Genomic DNA, 24,478 nt, shown 5'->3' with positions numbered 1-24,478 from the left:
AAAGGGAGAAGCAACACAAATAAAACACCAACAAACTGAAAGTTTTCTTTTGCTTCAAGGTGACTACTTTCACAGAACCTCTAAGGCCAAATAAAAAAAACTACCTCTGCACAGCTTTCTGAATTTGTCATTCCACTCTGCTCATGAATACACAGGCTGATACAATCTGCATTATTGAATCATACAGTATAACAGTTTCAAAAAGCTTTCAGAAACTTACACAACAGAATATGAGGTCGGAAGTGAAATTCTGGATATTTTTCTTGCAGAGAAATTGCCTTTTGCAATCATGTACTTTCTCCAGACTTCTTATCTCTTTTACACTTAGTCTTCAGAAGTTGTTCTGTTTTTCATCTCAAAATAAAACAAGAAACATCTTATTGTATTGGTAGTTGGCTATGTTGTAAAAGCAAGGTGTCTGTTTTAGGATCCCTGTGTTGGATCCCAGGCCAACATTCTGTCTGGTTTTGTTTGAAGGAGAGTTCTGAAATCTCTTCACTTCCCTCTAATTCCACAAACACAGTCAGCCCATTTTAAATTCAACTTAGCTGTGCTTAGATCAAATGAGTCACCAACAAGGATTTCTCACAAACTTTGGACATGGAGTTATTATTGGAATTCATACTTTAAAATGTGTCTTGACTGCTTTCTCTAATTTGAAGTCTGGAGGAGAAAAAACAGAACTGAATGAATGAAAATGAAGGCAGAGTAAAAAACTGAATTATCAGGGAAATGTTGAGTTTAAATAAATACATGAGGTTGGTCTTTTTAACGGCATACTTGAAGGTCAAAGACTGAAAAGGCTTTTCAAAAATAAACTCCTTGGTTCTCACTAAAGCTGTTTGGATTCATTTCACCTTACCTGGGAATGTTTATATCCCAGAACATGACTTATTCAGCAATATTCCTGTCAGCTGAAAGCACCGGGGATGTTTGGTTTATATCATACAAGGGAGGTAAGAAAAAAAAATCTGAATTCAGATACTATCTACATCCTGCTCTAACACATGCTGGTAAATATTTATTCAGTCAAAATGTCAACAATCAATTTTAGGCCCCTCCTCCTTCTGATGTTTGTTTGGGAGATTAATCTAAAGGACAGCTAAAGGAAGAGGAAAGGTAAAGTGGCAGAATTGGAAGCGGCTGAAGGAAAAATGAAGACATGTTAGAAACAGATTGAGAACAAAAATATTAACTTGTAACATGAACAGACTCTTTTTTTCTTGTCATGTATGGAGAATTGAGGAAAAAGTACTCTTTACATCTGAGCATGCCTGATGGGAAAACTGCTACCTGGCCACTGCAAGAGCATGAGAGCCAGATAAAGAAAATAGCCTCCAGGCTTATTGTGGCAGGAAATAGAATAAATAGCTCCTTCTCCTCAGAGAGGTGAAGATCCTCTCCACCGACGGCCATCCTCTCCTCTCAACCATCTTTTTCCACTTTGCACCTCCACCAAAACTCGCATCTTCAGGTCTCCCTGAGGTTAATTTGACTTTTACATTTCCCCTTGAATTGTCTGATGTGTCCAGCACCCAATATCCTTGTGCTGCCATCGCACATAGAATCTCGCTGTGCTGTAACAGGCTAAGAGCCAGGCCCCTTATCTCTACCCACTCTCATCCCTCCATTCCGCATGTACCCACACCCTAATTCAATAACCGCAAGAGTCAGAGATTGCCGCCATGTTTAAAGAAGGCAAAATGTAATTCAGGGTCCACATTAAAGTAATTATCTTGAAAGGCAGGGGAGAAAACAGACCGTACCAGGCAGAGCTCGGCATTTGGCAAAGAGGCGGCATCCTGATAGCTGTAACAGCACTCCCAGAAGCTCCAACCTTAATTTCCTCAAAATAATGCATATTGTTGGCTGGCTGGTTTTGAATTTAAGACTGCTCATTCTTTTGAAATAAATGGAACTAGACCATAACTTTGTTCTGTTCTTGAAATATGGCATGAAATATGAAGTAAACTGAAGAATGAGCATAAAGTGCAATTCTAACTTTGTGTGGGTTCTAGCTTTCCAGGATGATGTTGCTCAGTAAAGAAAATTGTCCCTGTTGTTTTATTTATTTTTTTATTCTTGGATTTATGATGTTCATGTTTCATGAAGTACAGTGTAATTGCTTAACAGCATCAAGTGTGAGAGGCCTTTAATTGAAATGGTTATCTCATCTGGTTTCTCCCTGACAGTTGTTGTATCGTATGCTTTTCCTCTCACACAAACATGGAGTTTGACTTAAGCAGCCTCTGCCTTTCTTAGCAAATCACCTCATTGATTGGAGTTTCTCTCGGGTATAAATCTGCTCAGCTCCTACTAAATGGTTGGGATTGCCAGCTTACCAGGACTGTAAATCAAGTCTAGTTTCCCATATGAATACAGGGATAGCGGCAGGTACAGAGACAGAGAAAGTGATGAACCCATTGTGGTTGTTCACTACATCAAAGCCTTGGGACTCTCTTTCCACAGCAGCAGTAAAACTAGCGTAAGATTAGCTTAGGTAGCATTACGACAAGTTAATACTTTTCTAAACTTCAAATGCACTTTGCTTGTTTGACATTTCCATGCCTTGACACACACGCAAAGCACAAAGGTGAGAGGACAGGCGTTGTTAGTTTGGCCACGCATGTTGCACTGGGTTGTTTTTACATGCATGTTTATGTACAGGTAAGTTAAACTGGACATAAACAGTCAGTGGACTTTAGGGATGTATTTGTAATCTTAGGAAATGGGCAGGGTAGTAGTTCAGTTTGTTTGCTATTCTAGCTCTCCATCTGTAGTCCTCGAATGCTACCCGCAAAGGTGTAGCAGATCAGTTGCTTTTCTGCTTTACAGGAAAAGGATTATTTAAACATTTAGGGAATTCTGCTTTCTCGTTTTATTTTAGAGTATTAGATGAAAAGATCGACCCCACTCATGACTGTGCGTTAAATATAAAGCTAGAGCCAGTCGGTGATAAGCTTAGCTTAGCATAATGATTGGAAGAAGGGGGAAACAGCAACAGCTAGTGCTTCTGTCCAAAGTTCAAAAACTATGTGTACCAGCGCCCCTATTTAAATCTAAGTTGGATGCACTAACTTGAAAACCGTTTTTGTTTGTTGCCTTGCAACCTCATCTTATCAATAGGAATCCAGCACCTCCTAATATCTCCCCCAACTTGTTGTTTTACCATTTCTGCTTGTATGTGGAAGATTTTGATGTACTTGTGGGCAGAATTTTAAAACCAGGCTAGATGTTTTCCCCTGCTTTCAATCATAGACTGTCTTTAAGATGGATGTATCTTCCCTTCCTCCTTGTTTCCCTCTCCTCGCATGATTTTCTTGCGTCTCTCCCATGCTTCCTTGGAAGGTGGGCAAGTGGAGGAGCCAGGGATGCTATTTAGAACCTGGGATGCACCCTATGCATCAACCCTTGCTTCCAGTCTTTATGCTAAGATAGCTTCTGCTGGGTGTATGGTAGCTTCATATTTAATGTAAAGAGAAGAGAGTGATATCAATCTCATCATTTGTCTCTTGGCAAAAAAGCGAAAAGGAACATCTCCTTGAATGTTGAACTACTTCTTTTGTGCACAGACATGAGAATGACATTGACCTTTCATCTCATTCTCAGAAAAAAAGTGAAATAAGAGTGTATCCCAACATTTTTACATCTTGCCACTCACTAAGTAATTTTTTCCTCTCTGTTACTGGCACTACTGTTTAAAAGCTAAAGTATGACAAAGAGAATGTGGCGGGCAATTATTAATTATTAATTAACACAGCCTCTGACTTCTGCTTCCCTGCATCCAGATGCTTTGCACATAGCGCTGCCTTACTAATATGAGTGAAACCGTGCAAATTGTTAATTCCATCATCATTGTGCACTAAACATTTCATTGTTCTTCACAGTGATCAAAGTACAAGAACACACAAAAACAACTCTTCAAGGAAATGTTTATAGATGCTGTGTTGCAGTGTATTTGAGGCTTGATATAATAATGCAATGCAATATTCTTATGTAATGTTTATTGAATGGACTGAATTCAATTATTAGCAGATTTCCTTTTCATAATTTGCTATGTTGAGCAAATATATGTTAGAATAATGAAAGAATAAATCAAATTTAAAACAACTGCCTGTTAGCTCATGCATATTTGATATAGGAAGTGAGGGTAAGTAAATACTGCAAGATACTCCAAAACTACTACATGAGAGGTCTTTTATAGATACTTTTTATTAGTTTCTTAGTTTTTGCACTGTTCACATAGAACGGCACAAACATATTTCAGTATAATGATATTTATATAGCTTATATATTTATTTCTCTTCTGTGACTGTACTTATTTCTCTCATTTTATTCTATATACTGTATATATATGCACTAGCCTTTTATGTGTGTGTGTGAGAGAGAGAGAGAGAGAGAGAGAGAGAGAGAGAGAGAGAGAGAGAGAGAGAGAGAGAGAGAGAGAGAGGAGAGAGAAGAGAAAGTGACACACACTTACATGGTAAGAAGAGCGATGTTCTCGATCAAGAGGTTTGGTCACAAACATCTTTCCAAGCACAGGGTCGATATTGAACACCTCGTTGGGGGGTTGATCCGCTCCCACCCCAGTGATGCTGTATCGGATTGAGATGTCCTTGTCCTGGTCTGAACGAATCTGCATCACAACAAACAGAGAGGAACAGTCAGTCAGTCAGTCAGTCAATCAGTCAATCAATCAATCAATCAATCAATCAATCAATCAATCAATCAATCAATCAATCAATCAATCAATCAATCAATCAAGTGTTTATTCAAAGTATCATACTGTGTTTCATCAAGACTTTTTTCCTCTCTTGCACTGAGGAAACTAAATCAAACGTTATCCCATCCAACCTACACCTATTAGTGCAATTTGTGCTGTGGGGCATTTATTATTCAAGGACTGGTTTGGGATATACAGCCCTTAAGTTTAATAATGTTGTCCTTTCACAACCTCAGAAATCTAATATTGCATATTCTTAACTGGAAGCATACACATGCACTGGCACACAAACGTACACATGCACAGGGCACGCATCCTTGCGCACACACACACACAAACATACATTCATCACAGTTTGGCATTTCTAGCTACCACACACTCAAAGTTTCCATTAGTGCTGCTGCAGGGAGCCCTATGCAGTCTGTTTGGCAGAATTGGACTGCTTCAAAAGAGAAATTTAAATGCAATATTTTGGGAAAGGAAATATGATATCAACATGTATTTACTGTGAACTGACAGTCAGGTAGTGATTTATTAAGGTTTGCGGGAGCCAAGCTTGGAATACAGACATGTGTTTAACAAAAATACGATTACATAGGAAAGTGAGGTTGTAATTGTTGTGTAATTAGGAAAGCAACAACATGCGACATGACTATAAACTAATTAAGAGGAGGCAAAAATGGGCCAAATCCAGGGGAGCACACGAGAAGAGAATTCTTAAATAACTGTGTAGGAAGCAGAATGTTCATTAAGAAATTGGCCTTCTTACGTGGATTCTGCTTTTCTTTCCAGATAGGCAGCTAATAGCTGCATTAAGTGCACTGCTAGGCCTGTGATTTGGACTGAAATGCTGTCTAATTGGGACTCATTTGGAGAAGTTTTTCAATTTAATGCCCAAATAGAGTCCAAACCTACAAGCATCCCATTTCTGTCCATGCAACTACATGACAACCCGTGAACAACATCAGCGGTGACTCAATCATACTTACTCCAGTATGCAGGTACACCCTGTACACACACACACACACACACACACACACACACACAAACACACACACACACACACACACACACACACACAGTAAAACATACACACGTACAGACAGAGGAATGGCCAACTTTTTTCTTCTAATCAATTACTATTTCAGTGGAGAGCCTGAGTGCATCACAAGAGTAAGAATGTCCAAAGTTGTCTCCATCTTTCACCACTCGGGGAACCAATTTAGCCACACTTTTGACACACTAGGAATTCTCTCCTGCTGAGAAAATAGCTGGAGCAACTAACAAGGACAGGAAACGGACATACAGTATAAGACAGGTGTCAGCCTGACTCTTCCTACTGGTGGAATAAAAACCTGTCACCCTCACCAACAGTGCCATTATCACTATTTCCCTCCACTTCATCAGCCTCAAAATGATCATCAACTCACTATTAGAAAAATATGGTTGTGTGGTATGGCGTGTCTTTCTAATCAAACAAATCTGATCAGTTATAAATACCTTCCCTGTAAGAATGCAAGATGAGGTGTCATAACATCCCACTAATGCTATTTGTTCATGTCTGTATGCGTGTGTTTTCTTTGGGGAATATGGGGAGGAGAACGTCAGAGTGCTCTGCACATATCTCAGTGAATTACTGCTGACAGAGATGATAAACTGCAGGCATCAACTGCAATTACTACAAAGAAACTCTACTCGTTAAACACCAAGAAACTAACAAATATCCACCCAGCAGCTCAGTTAAACTCTCAGTGTACCGCCATTACCCTCCTCTATAGGAATAGCAAAGAGACTGCAGCACACTGACGCTATCTACCTTTCTTGTCACATTAGAAAATACAAGCAATTAATACACATCCCACTGCCAAACTGTCTGCCTCTCTCATTCATCCCCTTTTTCTCCTCCCCTCTCCTTTCTCTGCCTTCCCTTCTCCTTTCCAACTCCTTTTCTCTCCTCTCCACTCCGCTCCTCCCCGTCCCTCTCATCTCTCCCCTGCGCTGGTCTCTCATCACTCTCTCTTTCTTTCTGCGCTTCAGGTCTCCATGGGGACAGAAGCCATGCATGAAAAATGAAATTACTTTAATCCGTTGGCCTTGGCAGTGGAGTATAAATCCTCACCAGTTAGGAAGTGATAGCTCTCCATAATTCCATTTGGGTTTTCCCCGCCCCCCTGATATCCCACCCGTTTCCCAAGTCATCCTGGGGGGGGTTCTTTCTAGCCAAGCCATTCTAGCCAATTAGCTCACCCTCCCACATTGTTCACGTAAAACAGTTGAGGGATGGAGCCAGAATCAGAATCCACATTTGTGCGTGGGTATTACATATGCACATTAAAGTGTGAAAAATTGTGTTGTTTCTGACTGATAATTAATAATGTATGTAATAAATCCCATTCATAGATACATGGTTATACATTAACAGATCCAATTATGGATTTTAGCTAGCTGTCGTTGCATGTTACCATTCTCTTCCTATTATCACTGAATGTTGTGTCAGGCAGGATGTAATTTTGATGGTGAGCAGCTCTCGCTATCACTCTGCCATTTTAGCTTCAGAAAGGGAGGGAATGTGTTGAAAAAGCCAAGCATGAGATGAGCAAAAAGAGCTTCTCATAACTATAGTACTTTTTATTTCCTTTAATTAAAAGAGGGAAACTCTCTTCCTACATCCCCACCTCACACAATACCACACATTCACACTTCCACATGCACATAAAATCTCTCCATTGGGTCATAAATAACAAATTCATTTTCAAGCAAGCCAATTATAATAAAAATCTGTTTTTCAGTATTTTCTTTCTCTGTATTTTTTTTGTTTCTTTGTAATTTTTCTACTATTGTCTTGATAGTGCGTATGTGTGTATATGAAGATAGGGTGGAGAAGAAGCGCTCAACTGAGAGGGATTGATAGTGGGAGTGAGAGAGAGAGGCAGCGCGAGAGAGAGAGCCATGACTGTCTCATCCAGCATCAGAAACCAGACCAGCATCAGAAACCAGACACTGTCTAAATGACCTATTTGTCGACGGATCAAAGCAATTCCCTTCATTACTGACAACTTGTCTGGTTCTTAAGGAGATCTTATCAGTGAGCTTAGCTCCCTTCTGCCAGGCAAAACTGAATCAAATGAGAAATTATCATGGCACCGGGTCTTTGGGGAAAACAGAGAAGAGGAGATGAAGAGAGGGGAATGAATAACACAGAAGCGCCGTTCTACCACCACCGTTACTGGGGAGAAGAGGAATTAATTCTCACTTAAAAATGCATGTTAACTAACACTTTAAAATGTATCAAACTACTACTACTTAGATATATGACTGCACTGCTGGTTGTAGATATACATATTTTAATAATATGATGATATATCTTAAAATGAAATGAATCCAAATTGCAAGTAATGAGTGTGACAAACCTTCTAATAGAGTAAACTAAAACACAGGGAATTATCACCTGCATCTGCAGTTCTCCTCAGCTCCATGGCCATTTTTTTATCAGCTTATTGTTTTGGATTTCACTTAATACTTAATATTTGGTTTTCACATGGCCGGCATCACGGTAACTAACTGCAGCAGTAGGTAAGCAGGTTCAATCACGGCATTCTGCAGTAAAAAAGCATAATCTCTTATAAGGCACAATTTGTTGATTTTCTTTGCTTTACACTTTCTCAAAAATAAATCTAAAACCCAGTTCCCACCTGCTCGGCCCCTAGCATAACCTGAGATACTCTAAGTTATTCTGTCTTTTCTTGGCTGGCTCTATTTTTTAAGGTGTTTCAGTTCAGACTCGGGCAATGATGGGCCTATCTGCTTTGTGTGAAACCAGAGTGTTCCTTAGTATATTACCATGGCACTTGTTTGCCTTTCAGCCCACGCAACTCTCACCATGGCAGATTAGAAGAAAAGGCGCTATATGTAAACAAAGGGGAGGAACATGGAGAGGCTTAGGGCTCCAGTATGCTCCATTCGAAAGAACGTTATCTTTTCACAGACACCGTCTATGCCAGCATACTCGCTGTGTTTGCAGCTCTTTGACTACACGGGAACGAAAGGAATTAAAACAAGAATATTTCAAAGTTAGAACTAACCTGGTACTGTTTCAGAAACAAAATCACTGAAGGAGATGGTATGTTTGTAATCTAAACCAAGCAAGAAGATAGAATGGATAGATTATTGTATGAGTGATGGAAGAGGAGGCGAATGTGTGCCAGCCAGATTGATTATCTCAGAAAACGTTCATTTAAAACCCATTCATCAATCAATCATGTTGAAACAACAGCCCATCTCACTGACAAAACAATAGTCATGAAACCATCAGCTCCGTGTCAAAACCAGTGCATGAGAAAAGTATTTCAAACATGATGTATTAGTGTATTCGGTATTTTACTTTGGTCCACAATTCAAAGAGGATAGCTGCTTTGCTCTTTGCTGAATTTCTACAGTATATTTTAAATTTGATTAACAGTACCTTAATGTGCAGGCTACCTGACAGATGCATACATGACATCAGGTGTTTCTTTTCTTTTTCTTTAGTGAGCCGGTGCATAGGTACAGCCATTACACACCAGTTCGGTATTTTAATTGATCTTTCATGTTCTTGGATGCTTTTGAAGTACAGGTATAATTGAAGATAATATGCGGCTTAGCATGTAGAGAGAACTGCAATTACCAAATGCATTGCTGTAATGTTCTTGTCGCATTGTGTGTCAAAAGCAATTTCTATAGAAATGATACACCAGTCTTAGTACTTCAGATCCTTGTGCATTCAGAAAGTTTGTTCGGAGGTCGAGTTTTTTTCTTTCCACAGTCCTCAAGAAATAAAGGGATACAAGGATACATTTGAAATGATGACCTCGGGGACTTCTGGAAGCCATGCACGAGACGGACGCATTGCTCCGTTTCAGTTGTTATCAAAAAATTTCTCAAACTAATATTTTTTTTAATTTGATAAATTAAAAGCCAACAAAATGCAAATGGAACTGACCGACGAAGAAAATGGCAATCCGCTAGCTAGCGGAGATGGCGGTGAATCTACAGACAAGCTGCATCGGCAACTGTCAAAGAACTATCTCGAAGAACATTTGGGAATTCAAAAATGACGTTCATTTAGCTATCTCCAGACACCGGAGATTTGAAGAAAGATTTCAAGGACAAGCTAGCGACCCTGAGACAAGAGCTAAACCAGAAGCAAACTGAAGTCGGGACCAGGCTCCAGGGTCATGACCATGCAATCACCGAGGTGGAAGAGCGCATTTCAGATATGGAAACAAGAGGTGCAGCAACGAAAGACTCTCTGCTGAGTCTGTTGAAGGAGCAACGCAGGCTGCAAGAAAAAGTCACCGATTTGGAAATCAGGTCCATAAGAAACAACATCCGAGTATACGGGGTACCGGAGGGTGACTCAGTGATAAAGTTCATGGAAAACCTGCTGACCACGGAACTGGCTCTCCGCGACGGTATGTCCCTGCAGATTCAACGGGCTCACGGAGCTCTGGCCCGGAAGCCTGGATCTGACGCCACACCTCGGCCCACTGGGATAAACTTTCAGCAGCATGTTGTCAAGGAAGAAGACCTTCAAGAAGGTATTGAAGTTGGATTGGGAAAAGAAAATTCATCTTGACAACAAACGGATTTTCTTTGACTACGATTACGCATACAAAGTGATGGAAAAACGCAGAGCCTACGGAGGAATTAAAAAAGTGCTGAAAAAAAAGGCATTCGCTTTTCTTGCGGACATGGGGGTGGGAGGTGCCCGCTGTCAGAGAGGCTTCCAACTTAGAAGAGATGTTACTAAAGGTGTTCCCATGGCAACAAGCGGGCGACGGAGGAAAACAAATAGAGAAGCAAGTGAAAGAAAAGCTCCAAGAGTTTAGGATATCAACACAATGTTAAAAGCACTACAAACGTGAGTGGATTGCAAAACACGAGAGGTGAAATGTTCCTCTTTACTTAAATACTTAAATTAAAGCAAATCACCGACTGAACGGAATAGTAATGTTGGACTCATTAGTGGACATGGAGCACACCAGCAGGTCAGCCACTTTACCACTAAGGAGGGCCCCAACCATCCAGGATGGATTTTCCCCCCCCACCTACCAACAGGGGCTTCAGAGGGACAAAGGTTCCTCTGCTAGAGGAAGTTCTCACATTTATTATCTTTGTTATGATGAGTGTAAATGCTTGTTCTTGTTCAGAACAGGGGAAGGTTTTTCTTTAGGTATTTTTTCTACAAGGGAAATCTGCTTTTGTTGAGGATATAGCATCATACCATTCTAGACATAAGCTGGTACATACAGGGTCCAGAAAATGAAAGTAGTGTCTCTAAATGTGAATGGGCTTCGTAGCCCGGTCAAACAGAGCAAAACCCTTCTTAAACTAAAAAGAGAAAACATAGATATTGCATTTCTGCAAGCAACCCACTTGATGGAAGCTGAGCACAAAAAACTCAATAGACAGGGGTTTAAAGATGTCTTCTCCTCCTCAAATAGATCCAAACACACTAGGGGAGTAGTAATCCTAATTTCAGGAAAGGAGACATACGAACATTTATCTACTATTAAAGACAAGGAAGGCAGATTTATGGGAAAGTTGATGGAAATTTGTTTACCCTATACAATGTGTATATCCCTCCTGGTTCAGAAATACAGTTTTATACCCAAGTAATTGAAAGGATAGCAACTGAAACACAGGGGACTTTAATATGTGCTGGTGACTTTAATACTACGCTTAACCCAAACTTTGACTCAACCGGGTCAAGAATATCTCGCCCCAAAAAATAAAGCAAATTAACCTACTACTATCACAATTAGGACTAATTGATATTTGAAGATACTTAAATCCATTGGTCAAAGATTAAACCTTCTATTCGTCCCCACACTCAACATATTCTAGAATTGATTATTTTTTATTATTTGGGACAGACAGTATCAAAGTTCAAGACTGCTATATTGGAGGAATGGACCTCTCAGACCACTGACCACTCTATTTGTCCCTGCAAATGACCAATGGAAGGAAGCTTACACTCTGGAGACTAAATCCTAATGTACTCCACAACAGCAGCACAATACAGTTTGTAAAAAAAATTCAAGAATACTTATATACATATACTTCAATCTGTACATAAAGAATCAACAGACCCAAAGGTTAAATTAGAAATAAATATTAAAAGAAACCAGATTGAAGAATTATATTCTCAAGAGATTTAAAAGAAATTGCTATACAGAAAATAAAAGTACTATGAAGGAGGCTGCAAATATTCAAAACTATTAGCATACAAGGAAACAACGGGCAGATAATGCAATATACAAGACAAGGGACCCCAAAACAAAGGTAATTTACCACCAAATTCAAGAAATTAAAGAATGTTTTAAAACATATTATGGAAATCATATTCACAACCTCAAATCAATACAGACCAAAGACTGGAGTCCCTACTCAAATCCCTACATCTACCAAAAGAAGAAAATAAAATATTAGCCTCACAATATTCAAAAGAAGAAATTTACTCAGCTATCTCAAGACTCAAAGTTATAAATCCCTAGGCGCAGACGGTTTCAGCTCAGAATGAAGAAGAAGACACTGAAGGAGGTTTTGACACCTAGTTTATTAAAAACATTCAACTGGGTCCTGACTAAAGGGGAAAAACCTGAGTCATGGAAAGAAGTGATTTATATATATAAAATAAAGGCCATGTTGGTTGACTTGGTCAGATGGAAATTTCTATTCAACATTATGGAGAAATTACAATTTTAATCTAGTCTATTATTAATAATTTAAAAGCCCTTTGCGATAAACCATCAGCAAAGCTAAAAAAATTAACAGAGAGCTCTCAGACTTGTTTTTGCTAGATAGATCAATAAGACAGGGCTGCCCCCCCGAGTCCAAATCTATTTGCAATTTTTACTGAACCACTGACACAATGGATTAGGCAGAACAATAATATCCCAGGTATCAATACGCCAGCAGGTGAACAAAAGCTGGCCCTGTTCGCAGATGATGCGCTTGTTAGCCTTTCGAAATCCAACAGATTCTCTGCCAGCGTTGATGTCTATTTTAGATGAGTATGGGTCATACTCAGGATATAAATTAAATAAGAAAAAAAAACAGGTTCTTGGTTTTCATTTTGATCCCCCTCAAAATCTTTGCTGCAGATACCATCTAGACTGGGACAAGAATTCTATGAAATACTTAGGAACATCAACCTAGAGACCTTTAGACACATCAAAACTAGAAGAAAATAATTATGGCCCCCTCAAAAAAGAAATTATAATAGATAACAATAGATGGAGCTTATTAGATCCCTTATCTCAATATCAGTTCTCGTATAGATTTGGTTAAAATGAACATTCTACCAACACTCTTATCTATTTCCTTCAATACCAATAGAGAAACCCGAATTGTATTTTAGAGAGTGGGATAAAATACTTTTCAGATTTATATGGGCAGGGAAGAGGCCAAGAATAAAGTATAAAAAAAGCCCTCCCGTTTGAGAAATTATTATAGAGCAGCCCAAACTCGGCCACTAGTGGGATGGTGTATTCCAAATTAAAGCTCGAAATGGAAAGAAATAGAAATGGCAATGGGAAAGGGAATACCAGTTGATAGTTTGGTTGGAGATCCTTCATTGACAGCAATCCATGGATAATTGGCTCTTTGACAACATGGGGTGAAATAATTAAAAAGTATCAATTGAAGAGAAAATGAAATGTTGAAATGGTTTGCATATGATCCGGATTTAGTACCGAATAGCTATGACACAAGGTTGAAAACTTGGACAGACAATGGGCTTACAGCATACTGCACACTCCTAGAGCAGGATAAAGTTTTGAGTTTCCAGGACCTAAAAGAAAGATTTGGACTACAGAACCAGGATCATTTTAGATATTTGCAGATCAGGGATTTTGCGAACAAGAAGTTCCCAAGGAATGTTGCCTCAGGGAGGGATGGGAAACAGAGCGAGGATTTACATTCTCACAAGAGGAATGGGACAAGACTTTAAAACAGCAGTGGTCAGTGACAAGCTCGCCCTCTTGGAGGGAATTCAGTTGGAAAAATGTGACAGGATTCTTTCTTTCTCCGGCACAAAAGGCCTACTACTCAAATCAGACTGCCTGTTGGAGGTCCTGTGGGAATACTTTGGCAAATCATTTTCATATTTTTTGGAGCTGTCCCCCTGTGGCTCCTTTTTGGAGGGAGTTTCTTGGGTTCTGGGGGCTGTTTTAAAAGAAAAATGGTTCTAAATTTCAAAGTCATGTACCTGTGTGATCTGGATGGATTTAATATATAAAGCGAGACAAATACCTTTTGAGTATGTTGTTAGTGGGGTGCAAAAAGGCTTTGATCAGAAAATGGCTGAAGAAAGTAAAACCATCAATAAATGAGTGGATTGATAGAATTTATAATATATATATTATGGAGAGAATTACTTTCAAACAACGGAACCAAGCTGATATTTTTTGAAGAGAACTGGTCAAAATGGCTGAGCTATGTGTCATTTTTTAGACCTGATTTCATATAAATCGCTGAAATAAGGTTGAATTCTTTTAATAAGAAATGTCTTTTCCCTATTTTCATGCAGTATCTTTATAATTTTATTCATGATGTGCTTATGTTTAACTGCTAATTTACTTAATTCTCAAATCCTCCGTTTGTCATGTTGAATCCTTTATCAAGAACTGTTTTTTCCCTATCTTCAAACAGCATCTTTATATTTTTTTATGTATGATGCACATATGGTAACTGCTGTTCTACTTAACGCACAACTCCTCCCCCTGTCACGTTATTTTACGTTGTATGTTCCGTGCCCAGGTGGTAAATATGTTTATGAACCAATAAAAAGTTTAAAAAAAAATAAAAAAAGAAAATAAATGATGACCTCAGCTAATTTTTCTTTAACAGCCTTGATGTTCATGACTATTTTGTTTTACAAAGTCCATTTTACTGAAGCACATGACATAAGACAGCCCATATGTAAGATGTGGCTGACAGTGGTTTCAACATTGACCGCATGTTACTGTTCTTGCCAGAGAGCGGTGCAAACTTTTCCCAAAATCAGTTTGCATTTGGTTACTGAAACCTTCAATTGCAAACACATTTTTGCATTATATCTTCTAGAGAGCTTTAAACAATTGGTAGACTGCCTCTGTAAAGCTCTGTCTGTCTGTTTTGGATTTATGACTTAATCATTTTTACTGTAAGGTCTAAGCCCTGAAAAAAAATAACACCATGCAAAATAAATACCTTGTTAGGCTACACTATGGCCATATATATATATATATATATATATATATATATATATATATATATATATATATATATATTCATCCTTTATTTGTTCAAGGGGGAGTTTTACTAAGAGCAATGCTCTCTTTTACAGGACACCCTGATCACATTCACACAGTTACACATTTTCTCCTGGAAGCTGTCCAGTACAACCAAAGTCTAATCTGTTGACCAATGGAGCACTCAGGTTTATTAGCCTTGCTCAAGGGTACCTCATTGGTGGTCTTGAGTGAGGGCTGCTTTCCACTTTCATCTACCACGTTTATCCTGCCGGTCCAGGGGAGTGAACCTTCCGGTCACAAGCTCACGTCTTTAACCTTTAGGCCATCACTGCTCGATATATATAAATGTGACACATGTAAATTGTGAAAATGAAACAAATTCACACAAAAACACTGCCATGAGATTGAGCAAAAAGTATGGCTATCTTGCTTATGCATGTCATACACAAAAAAAAGAAACAAACAAACACACAGACACACACACACACAAACAGAGAGGCCTGTCATGAGAGTGCCAATTAGGTGCGCTGTAGTGTGCTGCTGGTATAGAGAACTGGTTCAGTGAGCAGTAGGACAGCAGAACAGTCACTTGCAGACAGCAAAGTCACAGCAAACCCCTAAAGAGCTGAAAGCCAGGGCCTTTTACAGCTCTAAAGCCCAACAAACCGGGATAGCATCTCCAAACACAAATCCCGACAGGAACAAACAAAAGTATGTTCCTTCAACAGTACAGCAAAGCCTAAAAGACATGTAAGAAATACAGGTACTGGCCAACAGGTCACAAACAAACTCTAAACTCTAACTTAATTCTAAAGAGACAGAGCCTCTCCAAGAGAAAGGTTTTTAGGTGGCATTGCATATCACATGCACACCCCATCTGTCAAATGCACTCTGGTGCACGCACAAAGATAAAGACACCCAGTGTGTTTTGCTGTGAGTCAGCAAAGTGTCTGCATTAAAAGCTTTCCTGTGGCCTTTAAAAAACACAGACTTTTGCTCAGGCTTTGATGTTGAGCAGTGTATCTCTTCAAAAGGTAGCACAGGATTGATGTTGAGTATCCAAGTCTGAAGTTGGGATTTTCAAAAATGCTTACCAACTTAAAGATAAAACAGAAACTTCCTAACATCTTGTATTCATTAGCTGGCGAGGATTGCATAGACCCTGCGTAAACAGACACACCTGCGGCTATGTGTTTAAGTGTGCATTAAGCCTATTAAATTTGTGAGAACAATATACATCCACCCTAATGTTCTACGCTAGTGGTATGACAATGTCAGTCTGTTGGTGGTCGGTCCACCCCTTTGCTCCAGACTGAAATATCTTAGAAAGTATTGAATGGTTTGCTATGAAGTTGCCATGAGGTTGCAATTTTTTTGACTGAAATGCCTCAACAAGTATTGGATTGATTACAATGAAATTTTGTGACAAACAGTCATGTCCCTTTCACAATTATTTGTTAGTGGTGATCCCTAATTTTTTATTCAGTGCTATTGTCAGGTAAGTATTTAGATTTGTTGTCTTTTGTGTTCATTGCTAATTAGCAAATGCTGGTATGCTAACATGCTAAACTAAGTTGGCGAACATGGCAAACGGTATTCCTGCTAAACATCGGCATGTAGGTTGCTCTGCTTTGCTGGTGTGTGAGTTCTAGAGCCTTTTGTGGTACCAGATGCCGAGGGCTGTGACAAAGCGTCGGTATTTGAGGAGCTGGCAATAGTCTGTTAGTGTAGTTAGTTACGTGCAGGCAATCTCAGCCCACTTGTTTTCAGTTTCTAGTACAGCACCTTTACTCCCACACAGCTCCCTGCCACGTACGGACAGGCTTATGTCATTGCTTTGAACAGCTCAGTTTTACCGATCTGCAAAACGCATGAATGCCATTTTCAGAATTACAGAGGGGACAAAGAAGATGGAAGGTCAAACAGATGCGTTTTCAGATTCATCTGGCTTATTGGTCCATGTGATAGTGTGACAGAACGAAATGGAGAGATAATGAGCTTTTGTGTCATTTGAATGATAGTTAGAAGTGATGCAGGTGAGATTATTAAAAGAACTTCCTCCACATTAGTGAAACTAACATTGGTTAATGGAAGTTAAGCAGTAAATGACTTTTCCAATTATTGCAGTGTGAAAGGAGTATGGTCTAATAGTGCAGGCTTATAGCAAATTAGAGGTGCTATTCTCCCTGGAGGTAACAATGGAATAACTCGCCCCGTTCACTCTCCTCTTCCAGGCAGGGAAAATGAAAATAAGGCAGCCATTGTAGTGGCAGACAAAGAGCGACACACCCCTTAGCTTTGGCTTAGCAGGGTTAGAGTGTGAGGGCTACCATCCCACGATTACCCCCCACCCCCTTCAATTTTTCTCTCTCTCTCTCTCCGTACTCTTTCATTACAGAATTGATTAAATTGTGAAATCGGGAGTGTGATGGATGCATGAATGACTTCCCCAGTTGCTCTCCGAGGCTTTGATAAGGACAAATAAAGGACCCCCTGTTACTCCATTTTCCTCCCTCATGCCTTCATCCAGAGGAAACCCAATCTGGGTAATTAGAGGAAAGAGTGTTGGATACTTGTAGGAGAGAGAGGGGTGACAGTGGCATGGAATCTGCTGCTATTGCACTTTTCAAAGCCATCTACCCCCCCCCCCCCCACACACACACACATACACACACACTTTTGTACTATCCACCTTTCAAACAACACTTTCTCCCTCTCCACCCCATCCCCTTCCTTTGTTGTCTTCTTCTCACTTACTAAATCCACCAAGCAGTAGTGAAGGGAAGAAATGCAGACTAGAGGGAAAATGGAGGGAAGAAAGAGTGACGAGAGTGCAAGGGGGGACTAAACTGTGAATTGGATGCATCAGCAAAACTCTGCGGCAGAGCATGAGCCCCTTTTAGTTTAGGGGAAGTTGCCAGGACTTGTTTTATACGACATCCAGTTGGCAGGATGGGTCTATACTGTGATAAAGAGGAGTTTTCCTCCCTAAACAAGACATGGGTGACCAATGTGGGATCCTATGCTGCTGGGGAAAAATGGTCTGACACTGTCTTTTTCAATTTAGTCAGTTACATCATTGCACGGACACATTTCCAGTGGCAACAGGCAGCTGGAGGGCTGTTTGAATAGAAAAGCATCCAGAGCATTCCTTTCAACCAACAGGGATATTTATTTTGAGGTATAATAAGGTAAACAGATGTATGAGAACCCAGATGTATGTAAAAGGAATAAGCAAAGGAGGAAAGGTGTTCAGGTAGAGGCGCTAACAGTTTGTGCACGTTGATGTCGACTGGAAGCCTGACAAAATGGGCTGCTCCCTGCCAAGTATGCCTCTGCCAAGCACAGGCAGAAACTGAAGAGGGGCTGGACCTTGCCATGCTGCTGCTGGGTGTTTTGAAAAGTTACACATTCACGTGTACATGCATGCAAACACAAAGACAACCTCACACACGCGCGCACACACACACACACACACACACACGGCTGCAGCCTCTGAGTGTGTTTCAGAATGTTTCCAAGGATGTTCTGGCTCCCACTATCCAAGCGAGGGATTCTGCTTGGCAAACTCCACCTCAGCAAGAGTCCAGCTGTCATGTTGACAAATGAACCTTGGAAGAGTGAAGAAGGGTGTGTGAGTGTGTGTGTGTGTTTCTGTTTGTGGAGCCATGCATCTGTGTCTGTGTGGATTCCAGTCTGAGTATTTTTGGTGCAGCACAAGCGTGTGTATCCTAAAGATGACACACAGATGGCTGGTGTACATGTGTTTTTTTTTTGTTTTTTACAAAACCAGCTGGCCTGTCATTCCTTGATTGATACAGATCAAAAGATGGACCGGAGCCAGCAGAGGTCAATTCCTGTGAACCTCTCTTTATTCCCAGAAGTCATCATGAAAACACTGCTGAAAATCTGAAAATTAACCAGCCACCCCAGCCTCCTCCAGCTGCTTGGCATGACGCTGAGTCCTCTTTAAAAAGTGACACCGACGACATAGCAACCACAACAAAATATAAAGAAGCATTTCGCACAGCCTCAGATGAACCATAATGTTGTCCACTGTATGCCGGGAAGCCAGGCACTGTGCAAAGAGTAATGCATCACTCTGGTTTTATGAACAAAGGGGGATGCTAAAGCTTTTATAGAGCGTTAGGAGGAAATGTTCTTTTCTCCTGAAAATGAAGAGCAAATAAAAATGTGTAAAGCAGCATCAGGGAGTATTGGCCAGAAATACTCATAAGCAAGAAGCAATGAGAAACCTGCAGAGTAAAAGGACAACTTGTTATGTAGTGCTAAACTGTTTATTTTAAGAGCTGTTTCATCTTGAAATGCTTTAAAAATGCCATTGCAGTGAGGAATTGAATTACATACATGCACTGTGGTAATGTATCCATGTACCGGATCTTTATGTGTGTTTGTCTGTGCTCCTTCAGGTGTGTGTGTGTGTGTGTGTGTGTGTGTGTGAATACAAAAACATGATCACCCCATGACAGTATCCATTATACTTGCATGAAAAAATTCTGACTGAGGCATTTCATTTTAAATGACAAGTAAATAGGATCAGATTATTCTGGTGCAGGCCTCAATTTTGATTTTACCTCCAGGAAAAAAAAGAGCCAAAAGAGAGGAAAATGGAAAAAATACAAGCACATTAAGTGAGATTAGAATTTTACATTACAGGACTTGCATCCAAAAGCGCTTCAATTCAATTCAATTCAATTCAATCTCATGCCCATGGACTTTTCCTGTTAGCAATTACTCTTTTCATTCATTTGCTCTAAATGCTGTTTCTTTGTGTTGAATCAGATTTGATTCTGTTTGGTCCGTCTCTCAGGCAAACATTACTGAAGAGTGGTGGGAGGAAAGTATTACCTGATGGGGAAAATGCCATTCCTACATCTCTTTCTTCTTTTCTGTCTCTCCGTCTGTCTGTCTGTCTCTGTGTATGTGTCTGCATGATTTCCCCTGCATCTACTTCTTTGCTCTACAGTCATTCTGTCTGTCAGTCTGTCTTTGTGTGTGTGTGTGTGGTGTGTGTGTGTGTGTGTGTGTCTGTTTGATATGCCTGCATGATTTCCCTGCATCTACTTCTTTGCTCTACAGTCATTCTGTCCCTCTGTCTGTCTGACTGCCAACCCGTCTATCGACCTGTCCTTTCTATTTGACCGACCTTGTCTCATATCACCGGCAATCACTGCCACCCTCCGCCCTCCCGTTTCATCACTGGTCCCCACCTCCCTCAGTCCCCCTCCGAATATCTTTTTTCCAATTTCACTACACATTATTTTTTCATGTCTTCAGAGGAAAAGAGATTCTTGGCTCTCCTTCATACTGATCCACAGGGTCGCAGAGGCCAACCTCCAGGGGACCAGACAGGGGCTGTTTGTTAAGCTGTTATTTATCTCCTACATAAAGTCCTCCTCATCTTCTATTAAAGAGCCCAGAAGTGTTGCCCTTGACTTACACATAACTCTTGTGTCTTTTGGTGAGAAGATTTACTGTTTAATTTAACACCAACTGAACTCCCAGGGGTGATCCCGCCTGGTGCCTCCTGATGTCATATCAGAGAGAAATGTTTTGTTACTGAAAAGCCTTAGTGGTAGCAGCTCTGGGCTGGGTGTGTGCAACAAGGTAATGGCTGGGAATCTTTCTCTTTGAAACAAATAGCTGAAAAACGATAGCTGAGTATGCCCGATGAACGTGTTAGCTGGGACTTCATGCCTCTAATTTTAAAATAATGAGATATTAAACAGTGAAAATTACATTTCAGTCTCACTTCCCTGTACACAACAGGGAACCAAGAGCAAATGCTCCTGACAAATATATGAATGTAGTAACAATTTGTTATTCTCGACAATACCAGGAGATTGTAGGAGACCCCATTTCCTGGGGCTGACAAATGTAATTACATTGATCTCACTAATTTCATTAGAGAAAAGGAAATGAAGTCCATGAGGTATTTGTTATATGCCAAGACCAGACTACGGTATAAAAAGTGTGTGTGTGTGTGTGTGTTTGATTGTTGAATCAGAATTAAGCCTACAGAAACTGAGATGTCAAAGAATCCATGAAGCTATCCCCTTCCTATTTCATGGTTGCCCTCGATCACCTCCTTGCGTGAGATACTCTGGTCCTCGCCTCTTCTCTCACGCTATGCAGAAGATGGTCAAATCGTTTTTATGTTCAAATGTTTCATTAATGATCTGACTTCTCAAAAAAGACAGGAGAGAGCTTGTTCCTCCATCACAAAGACTCCATTAGCAAAAGTAACAATGTAAAGCACTCTCAACTTATTCTGGCGTCTTACTCCTGCCATCATAAGTCAGGCCTGGATATCCTGCTTCACCATATCAGTCACAAGAGAAGACTTTTTTTTTGTATATCTTTTTTTGAGATAAATGTGTTATTTGATTGCAACAAGACTAAGATTCTACAGCCATGTGAGGCTGTACTGAAGTACAGTGGTGCATTGAGCTTAATACAACAAATCTCAGTGCAGTGGTTACCATGAATATATGTCATTATTTTTTGCAGGTATTAAATTTTTGATCTAATGGTGGTGCAACTAGAAATGTTAAGGTTCTAGTTAAGACATCTTAAGGGGTTTTTGAATTGCCATACAACATTTCATGGCAATCCAGCCAATAGTTAGCAGATATATTTAACTGAAATCAAAAAATATCAACCTGCTGGTGGAGCAAGAAAAAAAGTCAAAAGAGCAAATCAGCAGAGTCAGCAGGCCTCCTCTGGGGGACCATGAATGACTGTATTCATTTAATCCCAATCCATTCGATTGTTGTTGAGGTATTGTCTGGACCAAAACAGTGGCTCTACTGACTAACATCGCCACGCACAGAGCAGAGGCACTAGCATGGCTTAAAAATAAGAAGAGGATTACTATGTGTCAAACGGTACATTAGACAAATGATTCGCAATGTCTCCAAACAGGGGCTGTTTGTGCTGGAAGGAAAATTGCAGCTGAGGTTTAGAAAGGAAATACCTTGTGTGAATTCTTTAAGAAGGGAAATCAAAGAAAAAGCCAACTAACCAATATGTGTTATGAGATGCTGACCCGACTGTTTGCGCTTCTCCCCCAGAGTGGACCAAGGTCTCTCCTTCCTTCTTCCCTCCCTCTTCAAACTCTACAGGGGGTCCACCCATATCTGAAAGAAGTTTCTTTCTGTTCTTACCCGGCTTAATAGAGAGTGTGTGTGTGTGTGTGTGTGTGTGTGTGTGTGTGTGTGTGTGTGTGTGTGTGTGTGCGTGTGTGTGCGAGTGTGTGTGTGTGTGTGTGTGTGTGTGCAAGTGCGTGTGCATGTGCAAAATGAGCGTATGTGTATTAAAGTTGTATGCTTGCCAAGAAAAAGACCTTAGTGCACAAGATCAAAAGAATTCAAGACAAAACATAGCCCTGAACGAAATATGCTTGAATACATATACAGTGGAGCCCATCCTGTACAGCTCATGTGTTTGATAGACTTAGTGTAACCACACATTTCAGTGTTTTCACAGCCTGAATTTATTCAGCCCAGAAATTGTTCTGCGCAGTTCAACATTGGTAAAGCATTCCATATGGGCAGCAATGTGGTTTCCTAGTGACTGAGCTCTGGATTGGACTGTGATCCTTAAATACTCGCATCCCTGTGTTTCACCATCCTGTGGTTTCTCTGGTGGACTAGGTAAAAAAAAAAAAAAAGATGGAATCCTGTTTTTCTGGCTTAGCTTTTGCTTCTCTTTGTTCAGGGATAAAGCAGAAATGCGACCAAACAAAAACCCCAACAATGAGCATATACAAAGAAAACAGCGTGGCACATGAGATTTACTGATCCTTTGTTTGCTGCCTGTGTATGACAAGTAATTTCTCCCTGTTTGTGTATGCATGTGTATGTTTGTTTGTGATTTTGTGTGTGTGAGCGTATATATCTCAGCCTGATGGGGTGGAAAAGGAGGAAATGGGCAGACTAGATCAGTACAGTGCTGGTGCTGGCCGGGTGGTGGCTGACTGGTGGAAGACGCCGTGAACAGCAGCTCCCCGGGAAGTCTATCAGACCTAAACACAAACACAGACGTGCCTTTATTCTAATCTTGGCATATCTAATCCTGGTCCAGCCCGGCATGCCATCTCTCATTCCTTTTTCTCTGTTGCTTTCTCATGTTCTCTATTACACCCGCTCCCGTCTTTGTCCCCACTGAAATTCTCCAATACAATCAGCTCCAGCTCACTTGTACAGTAGGGTGCTTTGTGTTCCTCTTTCCCTTTCAGATAGTTTGTCTTTTTAGTATGTCTTTCTGGTGTTTTTGTTGTTGCCGTGTCTGTCAGTGAAGCGGAGCAGTCATTAATCACTGGTAAATGTACTCAGAGGAGAAAGCAGACACCTCAGGGAAGGTTCTCTCATTCTGCTAAGAAAACGCTTTTCTCAACGCGCTCCACGGAGAGAGATGTAGAAACTGGAGCACAGGTGCTGCAGTGAGTACAGTAAACACAACCAGATGCACTGCAACACACACTGAATCAGATTCAAATGTCCGTATTTTGCGTACTGTTTAAAACGCACGCTCCGTTTTCTAAGACATATTTTATAAAGCCTCTACCAAGATGCCTACAACATTACAATGTTGAACAATTACTGATACAATTGACTTGTCAAAAATGCAGGATATCACATAAACCTCTTTCTCTTCCTATCAGTCAATAAAGGGCTTTAGACAAATACTCATTTATTTGGCATATTGCTCCTGCAGCTGCTGTTTCTCTCTATGGTATTGCTGTCTATTATTCAAGGATGCAGCCACACGTTATCGGAATATCTGGCTTCTCTGTGTAAAGGACAGCCTGCAGACAAAGAAGACATAGACATAAAAGAAAAATGTTCTTCCAAAGAAATATTACCCAATAAAACGTTTTCACATCCCTTGTTCCAGCTTTTTAAAATGGATGTCTTCTCTCTCAAAATAATATCTCTGTTAGACGAATATTAAACTATTACCCAGAGCAGAGCAGGTTTAGAAGTGAATCAACAACAGGTTTCAGAAGAGCAGAGAGGCTGAAAAGAAGCGAAGAAGAAGAGAACAAGGACAAAAATGATGCAACTGGAGAGCAATTAGAAGAAAATAAATAAAGAGGTATTACTGAAAAGAAGCTAATGTTGTGAGAAATGTTTTTATATATAATGCAGATGTCTAGATACCTATACCATCCAGTCCCATGGGAGGGGAAGCTAACTAGCAATGCTTCAGGTCACATGTTATGCTTCTTGGCCTAAACAAAATTGTTTGATATTTCAGAAAATATGCTTATTCACTGTCGTGTCCAGAGCTAAATGAGAAAATTAATACCACTGTCACTACAGCCAAGAGATGGCTAGCCTAGCTTAGCATGAAGACAGCATAAAAGAGGGAAAACAGCTAGCTTGGCTGCGCTCAAAGGTAACACAAACTGCCTGCTAGTCTTACTATAGCATGCAGACGTAATAAACACAAT

The 24,478-nt window shown here is 40.2% G+C and overlaps 1 protein-coding gene across 1 annotated transcript in view; it reads right to left on the bottom strand.

The window, feature by feature from the left end:
* The window catches only part of LOC116692606 (cadherin-4), a 259,858-nt gene that overhangs the window by 38,526 nt on the left and 196,854 nt on the right, over nt 1-24,478 (bottom strand). Inside the window, exon 6 of the mRNA XM_032521044.1 lies at nt 4,481-4,636. Within this exon, the coding sequence (XP_032376935.1) occupies nt 4,481-4,636 (156 nt within the window). The remainder of the gene's footprint in view (nt 1-4,480; nt 4,637-24,478) is intronic.

The sequence above is a fragment of the Etheostoma spectabile genome, chromosome 7 (assembly GCF_008692095.1).
Source record: "Etheostoma spectabile isolate EspeVRDwgs_2016 chromosome 7, UIUC_Espe_1.0, whole genome shotgun sequence".
Classification (NCBI taxonomy): domain Eukaryota; kingdom Metazoa; phylum Chordata; class Actinopteri; order Perciformes; family Percidae; genus Etheostoma; species Etheostoma spectabile.
The sequence above is the reverse complement of the archived record's forward strand: the minus strand, read 5'-3'. Positions and strand labels throughout refer to the sequence as shown.